At 43.8% G+C, this 19,030-nt stretch overlaps 1 protein-coding gene across 4 annotated transcripts in view; it reads right to left on the reverse strand.

Annotated features, from left to right (window-relative positions):
* The window catches only part of ZNF608 (zinc finger protein 608), a 105,999-nt gene that overhangs the window by 6,059 nt on the left and 80,910 nt on the right, over positions 1–19,030 (reverse strand). For all 4 annotated transcript variants that reach the window (XM_028526325.2, XM_036020702.1, XM_028526322.2 and 1 more), the window contains 2 exons: positions 4,677–4,764; positions 1,689–4,143 (listed from right to left, as the gene is read on the reverse strand). In XM_028526325.2, coding sequence (XP_028382126.1) covers positions 1,689–4,143; positions 4,677–4,764 — 2,543 coding nt within the window. The remainder of the gene's footprint in view (positions 1–1,688; positions 4,144–4,676; positions 4,765–19,030) is intronic.

The raw sequence follows: 19,030 nt of genomic DNA on the forward strand, positions 1-19,030 counted from the left end.
TTGTTTTAATATTTCAATTCAATTTTGTATTTCTTTACATTTAGACATTTGTTTTTGTATTATAAAGGAATTTTAGCATTTATTTTTGAACATATTATGGTACAAGAAATTTTATGTAACAATAATTACAAAGCACTAGAACAGATACAAGGTATATCAGGTACTACCCTTGTATACTGCATGTCCTTATTTTTCCCTCAAAAATTTGGGCAAAAAAGTATGCATTATACACAGCAAAATACAGCAATAGATAGGCATTATTATCAATCACTTTTAATAAGGCAAAACCAAATCTTTTATTAAAGTTCCAAATAACCCCACGGTCATACTGCTGCCCATGTGTGGGGGTGGGCTTCACACTTAGGTCCATGGGAATTCAGAGGTGGGCCCTTAATGTCACTTCTCCACATTATGTAACATCCTCAGATGTATTTAATCTGACTCTCATTTCCCTTTTAGTAACTTACACAGGTAAAAAGAGTTTTGAAAACTACAACTCAGGTTAGTAATAGTAAATTTTAGAAATTACTACAGCAATTAATATCACTTAGGGGGAAAAGTCTTGATTTTCTAATACATTTTCTTGGTTTCATCTGTAGCTGAGGCTCAGTGTATCCGCTCACGTCTCATTGCATGCTAATATCTCAATCAAAACAAAGTTTCAAATTAATAGCACACCTTATGCCTTTTCTATTAGAAAACATAGCCATCTATAAACCCCCTTCTCAAACTTGTGCAGTTCTAACACAGCCCCGTGAAGCCACAGCCTGAGTCAGGCCACAAGGAGGCCCTTTGTGACCCCCATCCCATTCATGATCGGAACCCCTGGGCATTCAGATCTTAAGTGAACATTTAAAATTGGGCCTAAGGTCTGAGTTTTGGCCAGAAATGACATGAAAAAAAGGATTTTGTTGCTCTGCTTCACCGAGGACATCTAAGCCTGGGAGTGGGGTGGGAGCTCTGGGAAATTCCAGAATTGACGCTCACAGGACCGCAGTGAGTCAGGACGCTGGAACTGTGACAGAAAGCGCTAGCACATGTGTGATTTCATGGGGACCGAGTTCCAGGTGTGTGCACGTGTAAGCTCAGGTTGGTGGGGCTCTGGGATGACTGCCCGAGGCCCATCTACCCGGCATTGAGCTCTGCTTGGGGCACTTTACACAGGTGTACAACCGAAATCCAGGCATCTCAGACGTCATGGGCAAGACATCTGGATCCCAAATTTTACTGCAAAGTTCAGTGGGAAATGTGAATGTAGGAACCCAGTTTTAATATTCCTAAAAAATGCCTGTAGAAATTTGTAAATGCAGAACAAATATTTTAGAGATCAACTCAGACTCTCAGCGTTAATTAAGTCAGAAGGAAACTCCGGGGCCATGTTGCAGGACTCCCTTGCTCTGGACTCAATAACAAATCGAGGGCCCATGTCAGATTCAGTTAGAGAACAGCATCACGGAACACAAAAAGCACCTGTCCACAGTTCTTTTTAGGAAACTGTGAGTAATGTACATTTCAGAGGTACACAGTAACTCCTGAGACAGTCTTTTAAACTATTTTTCAAGAGAAGAGGAATAAACCCTAATGAACCCTTGGCTTATTTCCTGTGAAGACGTGCTAACCGCCAAGCCCAGACATGTACAAGTCTCAGACGGCTCTCTCCCTGTGGGGGCCATGCTCCACAATCTTACTTGTTTAAATCTCGAGGTTGGGTCTACACCTGTCTGCTTCATAGAGTCCATGACAGATTTCATTTCTACAGCCTCCTTAATAAGCTGGTGGTTTTCCATCTGCTTAGCTTTGAAGCTGTCGGCCTGAAGCTGCTGCTGGTGATTGGAGAGAAGCTGTGATTTACCTGTCTCCTCAGTTTTACTAGGCACTGAGGGCCCTAGTTTAGAATGGTTTTTGCTAGGCTCTGGAGTAGAGGGAGCTTTTGAGATTGTGGCCGATGGCATGTTTTTCTGTTTACTGTCCTCCTTGCCCAGCTCTTTCAAGGGCAGCTCATTTTTCCTTTCACAGTCTCCTCTCCCAGTTTGGGCCATTTTCTGCTCTGCCAGCCTCTGGTCCTCATAGTATTTCTCATACTGCTGTCTGTAGGCAGGGCTGGTGGCCATCAGAGACTTCTGGTCCATATAGAGTCCATAGGCATACTGGCCATAATAAAGTGACTGAGCCAGAGCAGGGTGTCTCTGTGTGATCACCGACTGGTGCTGAGGCTGCAGGGATGCCGAAGTATGGTCCACTCTCTTGGCATCCAACTGCTCTGTCTTGTCTTTCTTTTCTGCATCTTCTTCGGACTCCTTCTTGATTTTCATGCTCTGTGTGCTCCCGCCATTCCCAGCTGCAGGGACACCGACCTGCCCAGGGTGCAAGTAACTTGGAGAATAATAAGGATCATAGCCATGGTAATAGGGAGAGTGGGACTCTTTCATTTGAGATGATTGTGCTGTAGCTGCAGAATGCCCTTTCACAACACCATCCTTACTAGAAATGATATCTGATGGGGAACTGGCTTTTGACCTCATGCCTTCTGACCTGCTGTCAGAACCACCATCGTCGGCAGCATCGGATATGTCCGAATACGCAGGACTGCTCGTCTTGGCTGCAGAACTTTCGGACCCATTTTGTGTCAGCACGTGCAGTGGGGCCATCGGCACCTGCCCGTTCACCAAAGTGTTGCACTCCATTCTCGAGGCGCTCCCTATGGAAGGGCTGGGAGCGTTGTCTGTGAATGTGTAAACCTTATCAGCCTCGGCTTTGATACTGGCCATTCGGCTCTCTTGAGACTCCGACAGTCCATTAGCCAGCCCTTCATTCTTGTTGAGATGGTCCTTTAAAAAATGCCCAGATAAATCTTTCCCAGCTCCCTTGGCGTCCTCTAGTTTACCCAGCTTTGCATCCATTTTGGGGCTTCCTGTCTCTTTCCCTTCTTTGTCCTTGAGCTTTCGCTTTTCTTTTTTCTTTTTGTCTTTTAGGGACACAAGAGCTGGGTTCACGGTGATGGGCTCCCCCATAATTGTGGGCTTTGGTTGAATGGGTTTTAACGGAGGACTCTTTGGTGTGGCCTGAACGACAGTCGTGGTGAGGGAGGGCAGTCCGGGTATTGTCCCCGTGGTGGTGCTTGTAAAGGCCGCAGTGGGAATAGCAATTAGTTGTGGGGGAGTGGGGGCCGGGGCTGGGGCAATGGGCCGTGCAGTCTTCAGTTTGGAGAGGTTTTTGTCCATTTTGCAATTGTTGGCTTTTTTGCCCTTTTCTTTATCTCCCAAATTTTTCTTGTCGATTAATCCTTCTGCTTCCAGTTTGGGCATTTCAGCAGCCAAACTTCCGTCTGCTGCTGAGCAACTGTCTAATGTGGCCGTCATGTTGGAGATGACCGGGAGGTTGTTCAATTCATTGTTAAGGCCCTTCTTTTTGCCAGAATTCTTCCCAGCTTTAGATCCAATAACAGAACCTGGGCCATTGCTCATCAGCTCCCTCTTCCCCTTGGGGGTCCCAGGGGCGTTCCCCGAGCCAGGGGAAGCTGGCGCCTTCACCTGGTCATAAGCTGCTACGCTTGTGCTTTGCTCACCACACTCCAGTGCCACGTTACTCAGGGCCTCCTCGCAGTCTGAGATCTTGTCCTCACTGTCAGGTTCAAACTCCAGCTTGTTTTCCGGGTCTAAATGTGCGTGAGCCTGGTGGTATCTCAGGCCATTAATGTGCTTGTATTTTTTGTTGCAGTTTGGGTGGGGACAATCGATTAGCACTGGAGAGGAGCAGCCTTGGTCCAAAAAAGTAGTATCTGGTTTCCCTTGAGGGGTGGTGGGAGTACTTCTAGAATTTGTGCGGACACGCTTCCCAGGCTTATTATCCTCAGAGCTGGAGTTCAGGTCTAGCTCCATTGGAGGCTTGTTTTTCCTTTTGTTGGTGGAGGAGGGGCTGGCTTTGATGTCCTCAGTGGCACAATTTGGGGGCGTCCTTCGCCCACTCGCATTGAGGCTGCCCCGCCTCCCTTTCCCATTGGCCCCTCCTCTGTTCTTGTTCTGCAACCCTCTGGACTCAGTGAAGCTGGCCTCTGAGCCTGGGGCAGCTGCAGCAGACCTGGCTCTCTTCCCTCGGCCCCGGCCCCCTCTCATCTCCAGGTCGCTTGTCGGTGACTCACAGAACCTAGGGAAGCAAGTAACAGACATCAAAATGAGCAGCCTCCAAAGAGCCATGTGAAAACACAAGACACACACTGCCACAAAGAGCAGTCACCACCCCAACAGCTTGAGCGCTGGGCCCAGATAAGGAAAAGACACCCTATTCTTCCACTGACAATTTCAACACCTGCAAAAGAACAGGCTACCAAAGGCTTATAGTCTTCCTCAGAAAAACCAAAGAAAAACAGCTCAGGTAGCCAGGTTCAAATCTAGTTCAAATTCCCATTTTGAGAAAGGAAGAAAACAAAGAAGAGAGAAGGGGGCAGGGAGCAACGATCTCCTGACAGAAAAGAAATCCAGCATCTGCATTTTACTGTGTTCAATCCTGAATTGCTCATTTCCCTTATGCTTGGTTTCAATTACAGGCAGACTTTTATGTATTATTCATCTCTCTATATAGTTTCCTTGCAAAGAGAGGATAGAGGAGAGGGGAAGGAGAGGGGGAGGAGAGGAAGGAGGAGGAAAAACAGAGCCTGAAATAAAAGGCCTTGTGCATACCTGGGAGGGGCCCAGTCGTGCTTGGTGCAGTCCAGGAGGGTCCCTACGTAAGTTTTGTTCCTCCACGTGACATTGACCACTAGGACACCTGTAGGTGTGGGGAATGAAGGAGGAGCATCGTTAGCACCCATTACTCTTTTTGCAGTTTGCTATTTATTAATTATTATTATTATTATTTTACCAGCAAAGTTTTATTCTCATTTGCTTTCAAAAGCTGTGGTTTGCATTCTTCCTCTTTCTGGTTTCAGTGACCTCAAATGAAAACCCACAGGAAACGTGTGTGAGTACTCATGTGCACACAGTACAAAGGGGTAAGGCTGTGTGTGAGAGTGTAATCAAGATACTGCTGACAGGAGGAAATGGTTTTTGCCATGTCCTGCTGTAAAATAGCAACACTCACCTCTTAATTTTTCTATTATTACACATAATTGCTTTCGCTTGGCAAGCAGCCAACAAAAACTAAATGCCAGTTACCGGTGCTTAAACCAGAAGGTGACTGAAAGGAATTAGTTTTGTTTCTAATTCAACAATATAAAATAATGGTGATTTTTACTTAGAAAAAATGATGTTGGTGCACAAATACACATATAGCGTAGGGAAGCGAGGGCTTGGAGTCCAGGCAGTAGACAATTAGCTTTGATTTCTCATTTCTAATCCTTCCCTCTCTGGCTTCGTGAGACAAGAATCAGCCTTGGTACAGTATCTGGTTTGCTGTTTGGTTTTGCTTCATTTTAACGACTCCTAAAATAGCCCTCTTAAGAAAATGAATGTGCACAATAGGTTCGCTCTGGGGGTTATCTTTAGAATCAACTTTAGTAAGCATTTGCCATAGAAGATTAGAAAAAAAACCCTCAAACCAGCACACTTGTTTCCTGAAAGCCATTCTGCTTTTCCTTACTGCTTTGCAGACAGACAATTTAATTTAGCACTGCATCTGTGAATTACGAAACTTAAGTGCACTTAGTATACCAAATGTCACAGGGAAATAAAATATAACATCCTCTTTATTTCACTAGAGGACAAGAGCCATATTTTTTAAAATCACTCCTTTAAAGCATATTTTTACAATGACCTAGATTTTGAGGCATACATAAAATATTAAAGAAATGCAATATTTAAGTGAGCCTGTTTTCTTTTCTGCACCTATCCCCTCTCCTCCCATTCTTTCTTGGAAACACCAAGAGACAGCACCTCAAAGTCTATTTCCAGCTGGTTTCCTCACTTGCTCACTGCCATTTTGAGTCTTCCAGAAAACCCATATTGGATTCCTTTACGGTGAGGGACACCTCACAAGGTAAGACTCATTTCCTTGGGAGCATTTTAAGAGCAGGTAAAATGTTTGAAGGGTTGGGACTTAAGTAGTGGGAAAGGATTTCTTTCAGAGGTCTCAAAAAGAGATTTAAAAATTGTTTCCCATATGGTCTATGTTGCTATTACTTAGGTGACAGCTGAATTTACTCACTAGTAATAGTGTAGCAGGAGAGGGAAAAGCTAGCACGAGCAAAGCAAGCATTTCCTGATAGCTGGTGATTTCATTCTAATTCTCTCAGAAAATTTTAAAAAACCCACTGAGTATAAAAATTCACATTGGGATGAAAATCAATGGTAATTAGGCATTTGGTCAAAATTTGCACATGACAACAATTGGAGGAAAGGATTCTTTATGAGCACATCCCTTCAGGAAAAGGGAGGGGGTGGGAGAGGAGACAAAGGGGAAGACAAAGCTGGTTTTCTCATCATCTGCTCTCTGGGGCACTGTGTGTGGTGTCAAAGACCTTTGCAGCTGCTTAAAATTCTTTAGCATGTCAGCTATATTTACAGTGCAGGAATATATCTGTATTGCCAGAAGGTTACTGCATTTCAGCTTTCGATGCAATAGGCTGAATCACTGCGTTCCAGAGTCCCTGATGTAGCACAAATGTATAATTAAAATTGCTTGAAAGGAAACATGAAAGAAACAACAAACCCTCCATTCTTGCAGTAATAAAATTAAAAACAGGAAAAGTCTGCACAGACACTTAACATTTGTCTGCAGTGAAAGGCTTTTGTTATTGCTTTTCCCCTAAGGGTTTCGCGGTTCCAGCAAACGCTGGCCACCGATTGGCCAGCGCCTGCTGGGAATGCTCGCGTCTGATTGGCTGGGCCCAGGGCTCCTTCAGGGAGCGGCAAGGCAGCGGCAGAGGATAAAGGAGACTGGCAAAGGGAGGAGACTGCGGCCAGCAGTGGCGGGCTGGCCGGCCAGGCGGGACCTGCGTGCCAAGTGAGCTTCCCAGAGCTGGCTGCCCACACGGCCACGCTGGGTACATCACCGCAGCCTGGTCTGTGTGATGAAAGCTACGTCTTTGTGATTGTGCTAACTTACCACTACGACCCACACCGCGCAGTTCCATGCAGCCCACCAGCCCGCTCCAAACCCGCAGAACCCAATTCCTGGTCTCCAAAACGGACAAAGGGAAACTGGGGGCCAGGGAGAAGGCAGGGACCCCAAACAAGCGAATCCTTGGTTATCACAGGCTTCTATTTAAAGCTGTCACAAAGACTTAACTCCAGTTGCAACTTCCACTATAAAACCGTAAAACTATTCACATCGCCTGACACTATTTCTAGAAGCCACACAAGCAGACCTCTAAGTACAAGCAATATTATTAGTAGTGGTAGTACTCGATGGAAAAATCCTTAAAGTACTTTTTCAATTTCAAAGGGCCTCAATAGGTCAAGCTTTATTTTTCTAGAAGTTCTCTGTATTTAAAATGCTCAAGGTAAATGCTCTACTCCCGGGGAGATTCTGAACTGTCTCTTCTCCATGGTGCAGGGCTAGTTAAATATGTGTGTTTGTGTCTATTTTTCTTTAGATGTACAAGCCACATCACAATGCCACAGAGTATTTACATCCACCTAGAATTCACATGAGACCATACACATGCCCATGTTCACACAGCCAAATCTGCTGCTCCAGGTTGGAATGCAGGCTTCCTAAATGCTTCTCACAATCTACACAGTGTATCGTTTCTTTGTAAGGAAGTCTATGAGTTGTTTAGACAACATCCTATTGTGAGAGGCCAAGTATAAAGGTGGTGTTTCAGCTCTAAAAGATGTACATGGTTTATTATTTTGCTGAACATCTTGAACACTTTGTAACCTATGGTCAGAGAAAACAAACTCTACTTTTTTTAAAGGCATAAATGCCCCAAGTGAAAACCAGTCCTTTAAAAGTACAAATGTGAATTTTGTAAACCTGGGCATAGTTATATTTCTGCCTTAATTTTTATGTACATTGCAAATATGTGTACATTTATTCCAAAGGATTTAATATTTCTTTTAATGCACACTTATTCTTTCAAATATCCATCCTATGGGCCAGCTAGCTGCTGGGGACAACCTACACAAGTCCTTATCATCTTCATGTTCTCAAGTGTCCCAACAGTTTATTATCCTCCCTTTCCACTCATGGACTGGGCATGGTCTTTCCCAAATTCTAATAATGCCTGCCCTGTAACATTTTATATCTGAAAAATATGTGAAGATTACTACCAATAAAGAAAGGATATAGCTGAAGAGAACAATGGATGGTTTGTGAGTGTGCTCAACAAATACGATTTTCTTCTTTGTATTAAGGCTTTGTCTTAGATACTGCTATAGACTCTCAGCTGCTGCCCCCATAAGTGATAGGACACTTAATAAGAATGTGGTCTGTTTTCTATAACCCAAGCCCCTTCCCTCTACAAGGCAAAAGAGCCCAGAGCTCTCATAAGGATTCCATAGTCACAGTGTTCTGTTATTTCCTCTTGTCAATACTTAGCAGTTAAGTGGTCCCAGAGAGATGGCCCATTAAGTGTTTATTATGCATCTACAGGGTATATGGTAGATACTTATTTGGTGTTGTGGAATCAAATTATGTTCTGGCTGGAACTCCATCCAAATTCTGTACTTCAAGAGTCTGCAAACTTGTAACAACCAACACAGGAATACCGTGTCATCCAGAAGTGGAAGGATAGTTTGCATATTACCCATACTTAGGGAGTAGACTCCTTAATCCATCACAGCAACTAGATCCTGGATGTGATTTTCACAGTGCCTGCCCTGCCCACAGTCCACACTCAGACGGCAATCTCAGGGGAGCAGGCTCCTAGACCAGTAATGCTAACCCTCACCTGCCTGCTCTGGTGGTGGGTACCAGAGGCAGAGGCAACTAAACAGGGATTTACTTTGGGAATCTGAAAATAGTAACATGGAAGGCAAAATTAATGATAAGAGTAGAAACCTAAAGGTCACCAGGGACTGAAGGCTGAGAGGACTGTCGCGGGTCAAAGTTCCGACGATGCAACAGCTGTGAGATGAGAAAGCCAACACCTGTGTGTGTGTGTCCCCTTTCTCCACCACTAATGGCACCCAGGATTGCCCTTGTGTTTCCAGCTGTCTTGTTTAAAAGTTGTTCCTGGTCCTGAACTAAAATCTGTCTGACCACTGTGGTCCTCACTGTGCCTTCTCCATCTCACAGTCCACCATCATCCACTGGACAGCCTTTGACCCAGAAAGGATAATGGCCATGTTGACACTTTCTTACCTCCAGTTCACACTTTTTCCCATCTAGCTTAAACAAGTTTCCTCAACCATTCTTCACGTCACTTTGCATTCCCATGATGACAACTTTAAAGCTATCCTAGTCCAAATTCCCAAGAAAAGTTCAGGTTCCTATTGAATTAGGACCAAACAAAGATAAAATCATCTCTAGTCACACACAGACCATGCACACCACCCATAAACAGCCTTCCTGGGTCCTCACTGCACTCCGTACAGTCCTCCCACCAATGAATGCCCACCAGAATCCATGTTTGCCCTCAGCTGGCCACTTCTCAGCCTCCCTACCAGTTATATGTGGCCCTGTGCCTCAGTTCCAAGAAAGGAAAATGAGTCAACTAACAGTGCCACTTCCAGGCCTGGCCTGGCCGGTGAGAATTTCCCATGCGTGTTCTTTTAATCTCTTCCCCTTTCTGGATGACTGGGGCGGAGACTATGGCAACCCCAGGGGGCATAGAAGATGGCAGGGTCTCCTTCACCTGGAACCTGAATGACAACGAGGGTCCTCCAGACAGGAACACTGACTTAGTTTATTAGGTGAGCAGCAAATAAACTCTTCCCCATTTAAGCAATATTGAGGCTGTCTTACCTAGTACAAGGTCCCTTTAACATTTTCACCACTTACACACAGTATATCTCTTGTCAACTAAACTCCTGTTCCCTGAAACAGGAGCAATGTCTACACCCACTGCCCCTGTGAGCACACTGCCCAGCACCCAAGGAGAGTTCATTCAACACTTAGGACCCACCAGGCAGTGGCTGAAGAGAATCCAGATTTGAACCTTACTCAGTCACTTCTTTTCACTGTTCCCATACTTTTTCAATAAGCATAATCTTCCACTAGCATATAGATGACAGAAATTCTCTGCAGGGAGATTTGGCTCCAAATGTCATAAATATGGTTTATGAATTACTCTTTCTGGTATTTGTGACGATGTTTCTTCAAGAACTGGGCAAATGGCTGATTTCCCAGTGGATCAGCATTCTGTTTGTATTACAGTTTAAAGACCGTTTCAGAGTCTTTCAAGTACCTCATCCCTGGGACAGAAATTCTCTGCCAGGCACTGCAGATGCTGAACGTGGAGTCAGACACAGTTGATTTTGAACTCTCATTCAGACCACCACATCTGGATGGACTTGGCGTGAGCTCATGCAGAAAACAGAAACCCCGTTCTAATGACGATGAAATAAAACCCACTTAGGCCACAGCCCTTTTTTTTAAAGTTTACACGTTTCTTTCCTTTTATACATTTTCTAGTAGAAACATTAGTAACAATAAAAATGCCACAATATGGTGGTTTCGTGAGTACAACATAAAGTTCATATATTTAAGGTATCACATTACCTTATATTTTTATACAATGTGACTATTGTACAACATGTGATTTATCACTGCTCCTTTGTACTGAACTCCCTCCAACGGTCTGTTCTGCGGTTCTGTTGTGTCCAATGCCGGCGCTGTTTAAAAAGCTGAGTCTTGTGTAGTGCACTTGTTCATTTTTCTGGCTTCAGACCTTCCAGTCTTCAGATTGGTCTCTCTTCATAGGACAAGGCTGAGTTTATAATTATTTGGGGAAATTCTAAATTTACAACTAAGGCTGCCAGTGAAATAACAGACAGTCAAAAAACGGAGGGACTTTCCTAGTACCTATGCCAAGTACACATGGAGCACCAGGACAAGAAAAGTGCTGTCACGTGACTAGAACAACGCAGTACTTTTTTAAAGAGCCCTACTGCTGGGCCGAATGTTTGAGGAGTCACTTTAACCACATCCTGTAATCAAACCATCTGGAACACAGCGCTGCGATTAGTCACCCTGAACACTGGGCTTCATCTGAACAAACAGTGCACGGCAATGGAGCTTGGGAGATAGGGCAGCACTAACAAAGGGAAGTGTAATGAAACACTTTATGCCCTAGTGTGCCGCCACCCCAGCCATTAACCCCAGAGACACACTGCTCTGGTGTTAATGTACTACTTTATGAAAGCACAGTGAGCTTAAAGATTAAAGGACTGAAGGGCTAAAAATTGCTGGTTTGGATAGATGTTCTCTGTCGGCGGCTGGAATATGTTGGCACCACTCTATCTGCGTTAATTATAACCTTTCAGATGACAGTTCAGCATTCCTATTAGGGTTTGGTGTTATTTTTCAGGACATTAGGAACACGGTCCGTTTATGGGAGGAGAGTTATGATTCTTTATTTTCCAGGGGTTAATCTGGACACCGAGGCATTTCTTTTTGGTTCATCTAATTCCTACCCAAAAATAACAAGAAAAAAATTAAAGCAAGGCAAAATGCTGTTCTAATCTACGTGTTAAAAGATGGTATTCTTTCTTACTTGACTGGGCTTATTTCTTTGAAAAGTACATCTGATATCAGATACAATCTCTGGAAATGGTTTTTTAAAACTCTGAAAGGATTTCCCCCTCTAAATATACCAAATAAGCCCTAAAGGAAAAAAAAAGGGGGGAAAAAACCCATGGCTAAAGAAACCTTGTTTCCCCATGGGCCTTACGGTTTAATACACAAAAGAACACAGAGCCACTTCCATCACTGTCACCTCCCCTGCAGCCTTTGTTCTGAGGCCTGATGAGCTGTATTGATTTGGGAAAATCATTGAGCTTCTTGGAAAACTAGACTCTCGCTTATTCACTGCCATCTATTTCTTTCCCATGAAGACAGGTGGTCAATATCCAGTTGACTGGTCAGCGAAAAGAAGCTCTTGCTGCTTTTCTTTTCTTGCTTCCCTAGTAACATTATCCTTTCCCACTTCTAGCAAATACAATAGCCTGTTAAGAAGTCTTGTGGGTAAGAAGAGGGGACAGAAATCAGGCTTTTGTAAGGCACCCCTGGGAACACTACGATGCTGTCCAATACATTTGCATGGGAGCCTGTGCCACGTATGTGCCTGGTGACAGCATTTTCACAGCCAACTATTACACAAGTTCAAACATGAACAAGAATATTGATAGCTTAAGACATAACTTTTTAAAAAATCAAATCAAAACAAATCATTAGAGCTCAATGTTTACTGCAAAAAGAGATGCTTTACTTCTTTTAGATAATCAGTACATATGTTTTAGTAAGTTTCATAGTTATAAGATGTCACAGATGTCAGTATAGACATTTTAGGGAACAAAGAGCATAATGACAAAACATCACACAGATCTTCAGAAAGTAATTTTAAACATGATCAATAACAAAAAACATATGCTTTTAAGTTAAGCAGATATATACACTAAAGCAACATTGTCCTTGATGGCTTGAAACTAGTTTTGAAAAAAATATATACCACAATCTCGGAGCCCTTAGTGCTTCACCAGTTCCTCTGATAGTTCCTGCTAAGGTGCCCAGGGTGCCCCCTTGGTGATAAGGAGGACAGGTTTAAGGTGCTAGTGTTGGGAGGGTGGGCACAGGGAAGAAGACAAGGCTCCTGAGTTGGATTCAACAAGAGCAGCAAGTCACAAACACTTAGCCCAGGCTGCAGCAAAGCCACTGCCAGCACCTCCAAGGGGATGCGTTTCAGGCTGTGGTCCATCAATGCTCAGCCAACACACAGCATGAGGAGGCAATATAAAAGGTGAAGGAGGAGAAAAAGTAGAAGGGAGACAGAGGGACAAGCGGAGACAAAACAGAAAAAACATACGTCTTCTGAGACAGACATCTGGAGTGAATTAAATGCATGAACTAAATGGGTATATGTATAGAATACATGTATATATGTTTATGTTTGTATACAGAGGTTTCATTTCTTGCCTTTGATTAAACTTTCCTTGAGGCTTGGTGGCACAGAGACAAGCAACAGCACCCACTGATTCCTGGTGCAGAGCTGTAAACCTGAATTTTCTCTGCTCCTTTGCAGGCACCTAGTAGTTTATTTGAAATATGATGCGTTGGATGATTGATTTCTAGTGCCAACAGGTTCCTCAAGCCCTCTCTTTTTTAAGGTTCAATTTCCTCATTAGAGTAGCAGAATGATTTCTCCTTCCCCTTCTTTTCCCTTTCTTCATGGGCAAACCAGAGTTCAATGCCAACGATAACAGAATTGACTCAGCTCCCCCAGTCCGGTCTTATGAGCTTTAATTATTAGCTCATTAGAGGTCATTTCTTTGCCCTTTAAATAAAAACATTAAAAAGTTTGGGGAAGGTATTGGGTAAGTATTCACTCAACTAGGACTCCTATGGAGCCATGATAACGACATAGTTATTATATCCTACCACATCATTCCTTTAAGAGTGTCATTTTTTTTAAAGATTTTATTTATTTATATTTAGAGAAGGAAGGGAGGGAGAAAGAGAGAGAGAAACATCAATGTGCAGTTGCTGGGGGCCGTGGCCTGCAACCCAGGCATGTGCCCTGACTGGGAATCGAACCTGCGACACTTTGGTTCACAGCCCACGCTCAATCCACTGAGCTATGCCAGCCAGGGCAAGAGTGTCATTTTTGGAGAAACCTCAGTACATGAGGCCCAGGCACGAAGCACACAGCCAGGATCCCCCAGAAGAGGGGGAAATAGCCTCTGTGCACTTTCAGACTCGTATGCCGCTAAGGATGCAGCTGAGAGAATGCAGCCTTCACATCATCAGACCCTGTCATGTCCTGCACTTGATATTAATAACGAGAGCTAACAACTTCTATAGTCAGTATCTCCATAAGGCTGTCACTTTCAACTTGAGAAGTGGGTGAAGAGAACAGCAAAACCCTGGGGGGGGCAATTATCCTTAGGTCAAAATCTCCTCCTCTATACCACTCCTCCTACATGAGAGTACTCTAGGGCTAAAAGGGGGAGGAAGGGTGTAAGATACTGTACATTTGCAAAGTCATTTAACCACTACCTGCCCCCTCCCTACTTCCTGGTTCAGGCAGCAATCTGCTGCTTGCCCAACACTCCCCCCATGGCAGGACTAAGGGAGGAGGAAGCAGGCAGGAAGCAAAGTAATTACTGAGATGAATGAAAATAAAAGATGCAAAGGAAGCCTGGACCACGTGGCTCAGTTCGTAGCAGTGTCATCCCTAAACAAAAGAGCACAGGTTCTATTCCCTGTCAGGGCACATATCCCGGTTGTGGGTTTGATTGTCGGTTACTCAAAAAGGTAACCAGTCAATGTTTCTTTCCTGCATCAATGTGTGTGTGTGTGTGTGTGTGTGTGTGTGTGTCTGTCTGTCTGTCTCTCTTCGCCCCCTTCCTCTCTCCCTCCTTCCCTGTCTATCTAAAAGCAGTGAAAAATGTCCAGGCAAGGTGGGCAGGCTCTGAAAACATCGAGGAGGCATCAGTCCTCCCTACACCTCCATCACTAGTCTTCCTCACAGACCTAGAGCAATCTAGATGGGAGACCAGCAGAGTTTCAGGTTTCAATGCTAGCAAATTGCTTGTCAAAACATGTGTAGTGTAACTCTAGATTATAGGACTGTGTTTTAAAGTAATTTCTCATCATCCCCAGTCCTTGAGATACAAGGGGACAGTGGGAATGAATTGACAATTAAGCTCACATCAAAAAGCTGCTACTGATGCATGTATCTCGCTGGGACCGAAGAATCGGGATTCATATAAATTATGATGATTTATTTAAAGCGAGAGCGCTTATTTGCTTTTGTGCCAGCTCTGGGCCCTTTTCATCTCTAGCTCTACCGGGCCCAGGAGAACACACGTTCACTCCTACAGCTCTGCTGGCCACCAGCTGTGTCCCTGTAAATCATAAAGCCTCTGAACAAGCCATTCTTTACAAAGGCCAACAGCATTTACTAGAGATGATCACTCTGCTATTATTCCACTTGCTGAAATTTAAAATAGCAATTTATGACAGCACCTGAAAAACATGGAACAGCCTCTCTCAACTCTGTGTGTGTGGGCGCATGGGAAGGCTCTGCATGTATATGGCACACACAGAGGGGTGTATTTTGTGTGCCACCTAAAAGCCTCAATCTCTGCAAATCTAAAGAGGCAAGAAGGAAGGTAGGAGTCAGAGAAACCGGAGTCAGTGCCCTTGCAATAAAAAGCAATGGGGCGAGTGAGGTTTCTGCCCTTGGTAAAGCTCTGTTCTCACCTGGAGTGGCCCAGCCCTGCAGCAGTGTGAGAGGTAGTTCACACACTCTGGCAGTGAAGCCACATAATTACGGCTCTGGTTCAGAACGTAATAAGGAAAGCTGCAGGAATTAACTCTAATCAAGCTCAGTCTGCAGTCAATTTTACTTTCAGGACTAGGGAGGAAGAAATAATAAAAGAGTGATTGGTAATCAAAAGGAGCCCCCCAAGTGCCTGAAAAGATGGCTCTGGAGATACACTCACCTGGCTCACAGCCGGCTTTACTGCTGCTTCACCTTGAACTAAACCTCTCTTAGCCCCAGTTTCCTCATCGATAAACAGGGACAGTATCACTATCTAATAAGGTGTGATTTGTGTAAGACATTTAACACAGGCACTGGCACAAGAGAGTCACTCAGCAAATAAACTTCAGCTTCCTCATCTTTGAGAGGCCCCTCGCATAGAGGTCACAAGCTGAGGAATGGAGGGAGGTGCCAAAATACCAAGAATTCCCCACTCCCAAATACAGCCAGCAGCGAGCCCCTGCATTCCTTCTAGATAGAGCGCCCACAGGTATGGGCACCTACACTAATCGTCCTGTATTCCTGGTCACCAGGCTCACTGTGTATTTGGCATATCTATCTTTGAGTGTCTTCAGGGCTGGAAATTCCAACAGTAGGGACTTTTATCATTTCTACACCCAACACCAATTTCAGCCAATATAAAGCTGTCCTTCCCAACCCACCCATTGTTTAAAGCAAACATTCCCTCATGCCACCACTCAATAACAAAGCCACCTGAGAGATACAATTCCAAATCACTGAAGCCTCCTCTCTGGAGACTTGGGCTAAGGAAAACTCCAGTCAAGATTTCAGGAACAGTAAACTGACCTGAACACCTGACATCTGTCTAAAAAGCAATATGAAAGGCCCCCAGTACCTGGGCAACAGAAATGAGACCCTGAAGCAAGGCTCTGGGGTCGCAGATGAGGTTAAATGCAAACTCATCTTTGCAATTCCCATCTGAACAGACCAGTTTTCTTAACAATGGTCAGAGGCTGCCTTCCCACCCTCCCCCACCCCACATTCCAAAGTTCTTATCTTTCAGGGAAGAAAAAAAGCCCAACAGAGTTACAAGTATTTCAATAACTGCTTAGAAACCAGCTCTTTTCTGTAAACAAGCCTAATGAAGCATGACTAATAGTGCTCTCCAGAGCAGGGCAGAGGGAAAAGAGGCTTTGTTAGCACTTACTGGAGCAAGTCCTGGTTTTGCTGGAGCAGAACAAAACTTCACTAGTTATTGATTGACCAGCCTTGCTGGGTGCAACTGCTCTGCTGTCTATTTCTGTACACTATGTGTATAAATACATGTGCTTATTTAGACACAGAGATGTTCTATATACACACTCCCACATACGGTGGCACATAGCCACCTAAGCTGACTTTGGTTGCATTTCTCTGCAAACCTGACGATGAAGGGTTGTTCCAAGTATCTAAGTGAAACCTACCTCCTCCTCTCTGATACCTGTATCCCTTCCAGTCCTTCATATTACCTAACATCTCTCTCCATGTTGTCAGTGGAGCAAACCTCCATTTCAGAACTTGTAACGGGACGCACCCCATGGACACTTCATAGTTTCCAAAGTCACTATGATTTAACCTGATCTGGTTCTTACATTCCAGAGGAGATTTACTTTGTTTTTTAATAAATTCAAAATCGCTGATGTTTCCTTTCCCCATTTCACCTATCAATTCTGAAACTCCTCAAATTTGTTTCCACATGATAACCGCTACATAAATATTCCATGATGATTTCAAAGTTTGTCTTAAGTGCTACTAACATACACCACAACGTAAGAGGGAAGATCTGAGGTTGACCCAGATCTCTTTTTTGGACAGACTGAAATTCAAGTCAAAACTTGCTTTTCTTGTGACTCTAAGCACAAATTTCTGTATAAATTATTGACTACACTTTGGCCTTGTCCAAAACATCAGCCCCACAGGCTGATACGTCCTGACCCCAGGTGGCACGGCAACTCTCTCAGAAGAGGCTGGAACATTAGTGCTTTGCACTGGGGACTAAGGCGTGAGAGCCAATCAATCAAGCTCTCTGACAGCTTTTACGGCCTCTGAGCATTAGGCCCAAGTCAACCTCCAAGACTCCTATTGTTCGCTTTATTCTCTTCGTCTCTAGTCTGATGAAGTTAGGGTTAAGTCCAAGGCTTCAGCCAGAGAGAAAGGCTATTGTTAGTAACTCAGTCTTTATTGACTCTGACCTGCAGGGCAGCCAGCTTGAAGTCTTTTCCAGAAAGTAATGCACTGTTAATTGCAGCTCGTCATCAGGGTGTGTTTTATACACCGGCTTTTCATTGAGGGAAGAGCTAACTCAACATTTCAACATCTTTCCAGGTTGCCTTGTAACACTCTCAAGAGTTCACACACACGCACAAACATTGTGGATAAAAATCTGATTTGTACCAATCAGTCTCTGAATTGCTAAATCTAATACTAATGCAAACACAGAATGTTTAGCTGGCCAATGCTAACACTTTGGCAGTTGGCAAATACCTGTGGGGGTTAGTACATAGGGCAGGAAAACGTCTGATAGAGAAATGAGGTAGGAACCTATTATTTCCTTCTGCTGTCCTTTGCTTAAAATAACTGAAGATTTTCTCAGCGGAAACTAGTAGCTGTGTTTGTGAGCAGCCAACAACCAATGAGACGGCCCCAGGGTGAAGAGTACAAAGTTCCACTTGGGCTCTGTTTGAAGAATTCTGCACTCTAAAAATGTTGCAAAATTATTGGCCCAAAGACTTTCTGGTTCCTTTGAAAGAAAAACTGGGCAAACCATTGTCTATTCTTACCCAAACAGGTCTCTCAAAAAAAAAAAAAAAGAAAGAAAGGGAGGGGCCAGGAAGTGGCCTGGTACACCAGAGCACCCAGGGGTGTCCAGACCTGCCAGCCACTGAGCCCACCCTTACCTCCAAGTACACTTGTTCAAAGTGTGGAGCAACAGGCTAGGATCAGAATGATTCAAAGCAGAAATCACATGCTGCATTTCAGAAACTGAATTACTTGTGGGGGTGGGAGGGTATGGGGTTGGCTCAAAAAATAAATGGCTTTTTTTTTTTACTTAAGATTTTGATTTGAAAATTTTGAGCCACAAAATCCTTCACCATTTAGCCAAGAGATTATGCTATTTTATTTAGTGCATCCAAGTATATGAATTAGTATACTTCTCCAAATGCATAAATAGAAAGCCATTTTTCAATTAAATCCTGTTCCGTGTGTGTGTGTGTGTTTGATAGGGTACTGACCCCAAGATATGTGAACCTAGATGGATAAGCTTCCCATCAGGGTGGTGATCCTGAGAACAAACTGTGCTGTCAACCCAGGGAAATAAAGCCTCTTGGTACAGCACATGACATTTTCTGATGCCACTCAATACAACTCACCTTTAATATGAGAGAAAATTAGAACTTTCTAATTTAACCAAGAATGCATGGTCAAAGCACATTAAACTCATAAATATCATGGGCTTCCAGGGCCCAGATTTTTTTGTAAATTAGTTTTAAAAAAACTGAATGTGTAGCCTGTTCTTATATAAAAGGATTTCCTTGGGTAGGCCTATTTCTTGCAGTGCAGAAATAAGTTAGTAAAAGATTCAAAGAAAATCAACTAAAATATTTAAGTAGTTGTTTTATACAGAGACTACAAATTGTAAGACTTGAGCCAAAAAGACGGAAGCTGTAA

Source organism: Phyllostomus discolor, chromosome 3 (genome assembly GCF_004126475.2).
Source record: "Phyllostomus discolor isolate MPI-MPIP mPhyDis1 chromosome 3, mPhyDis1.pri.v3, whole genome shotgun sequence".
NCBI lineage: Eukaryota > Metazoa > Chordata > Mammalia > Chiroptera > Phyllostomidae > Phyllostomus > Phyllostomus discolor.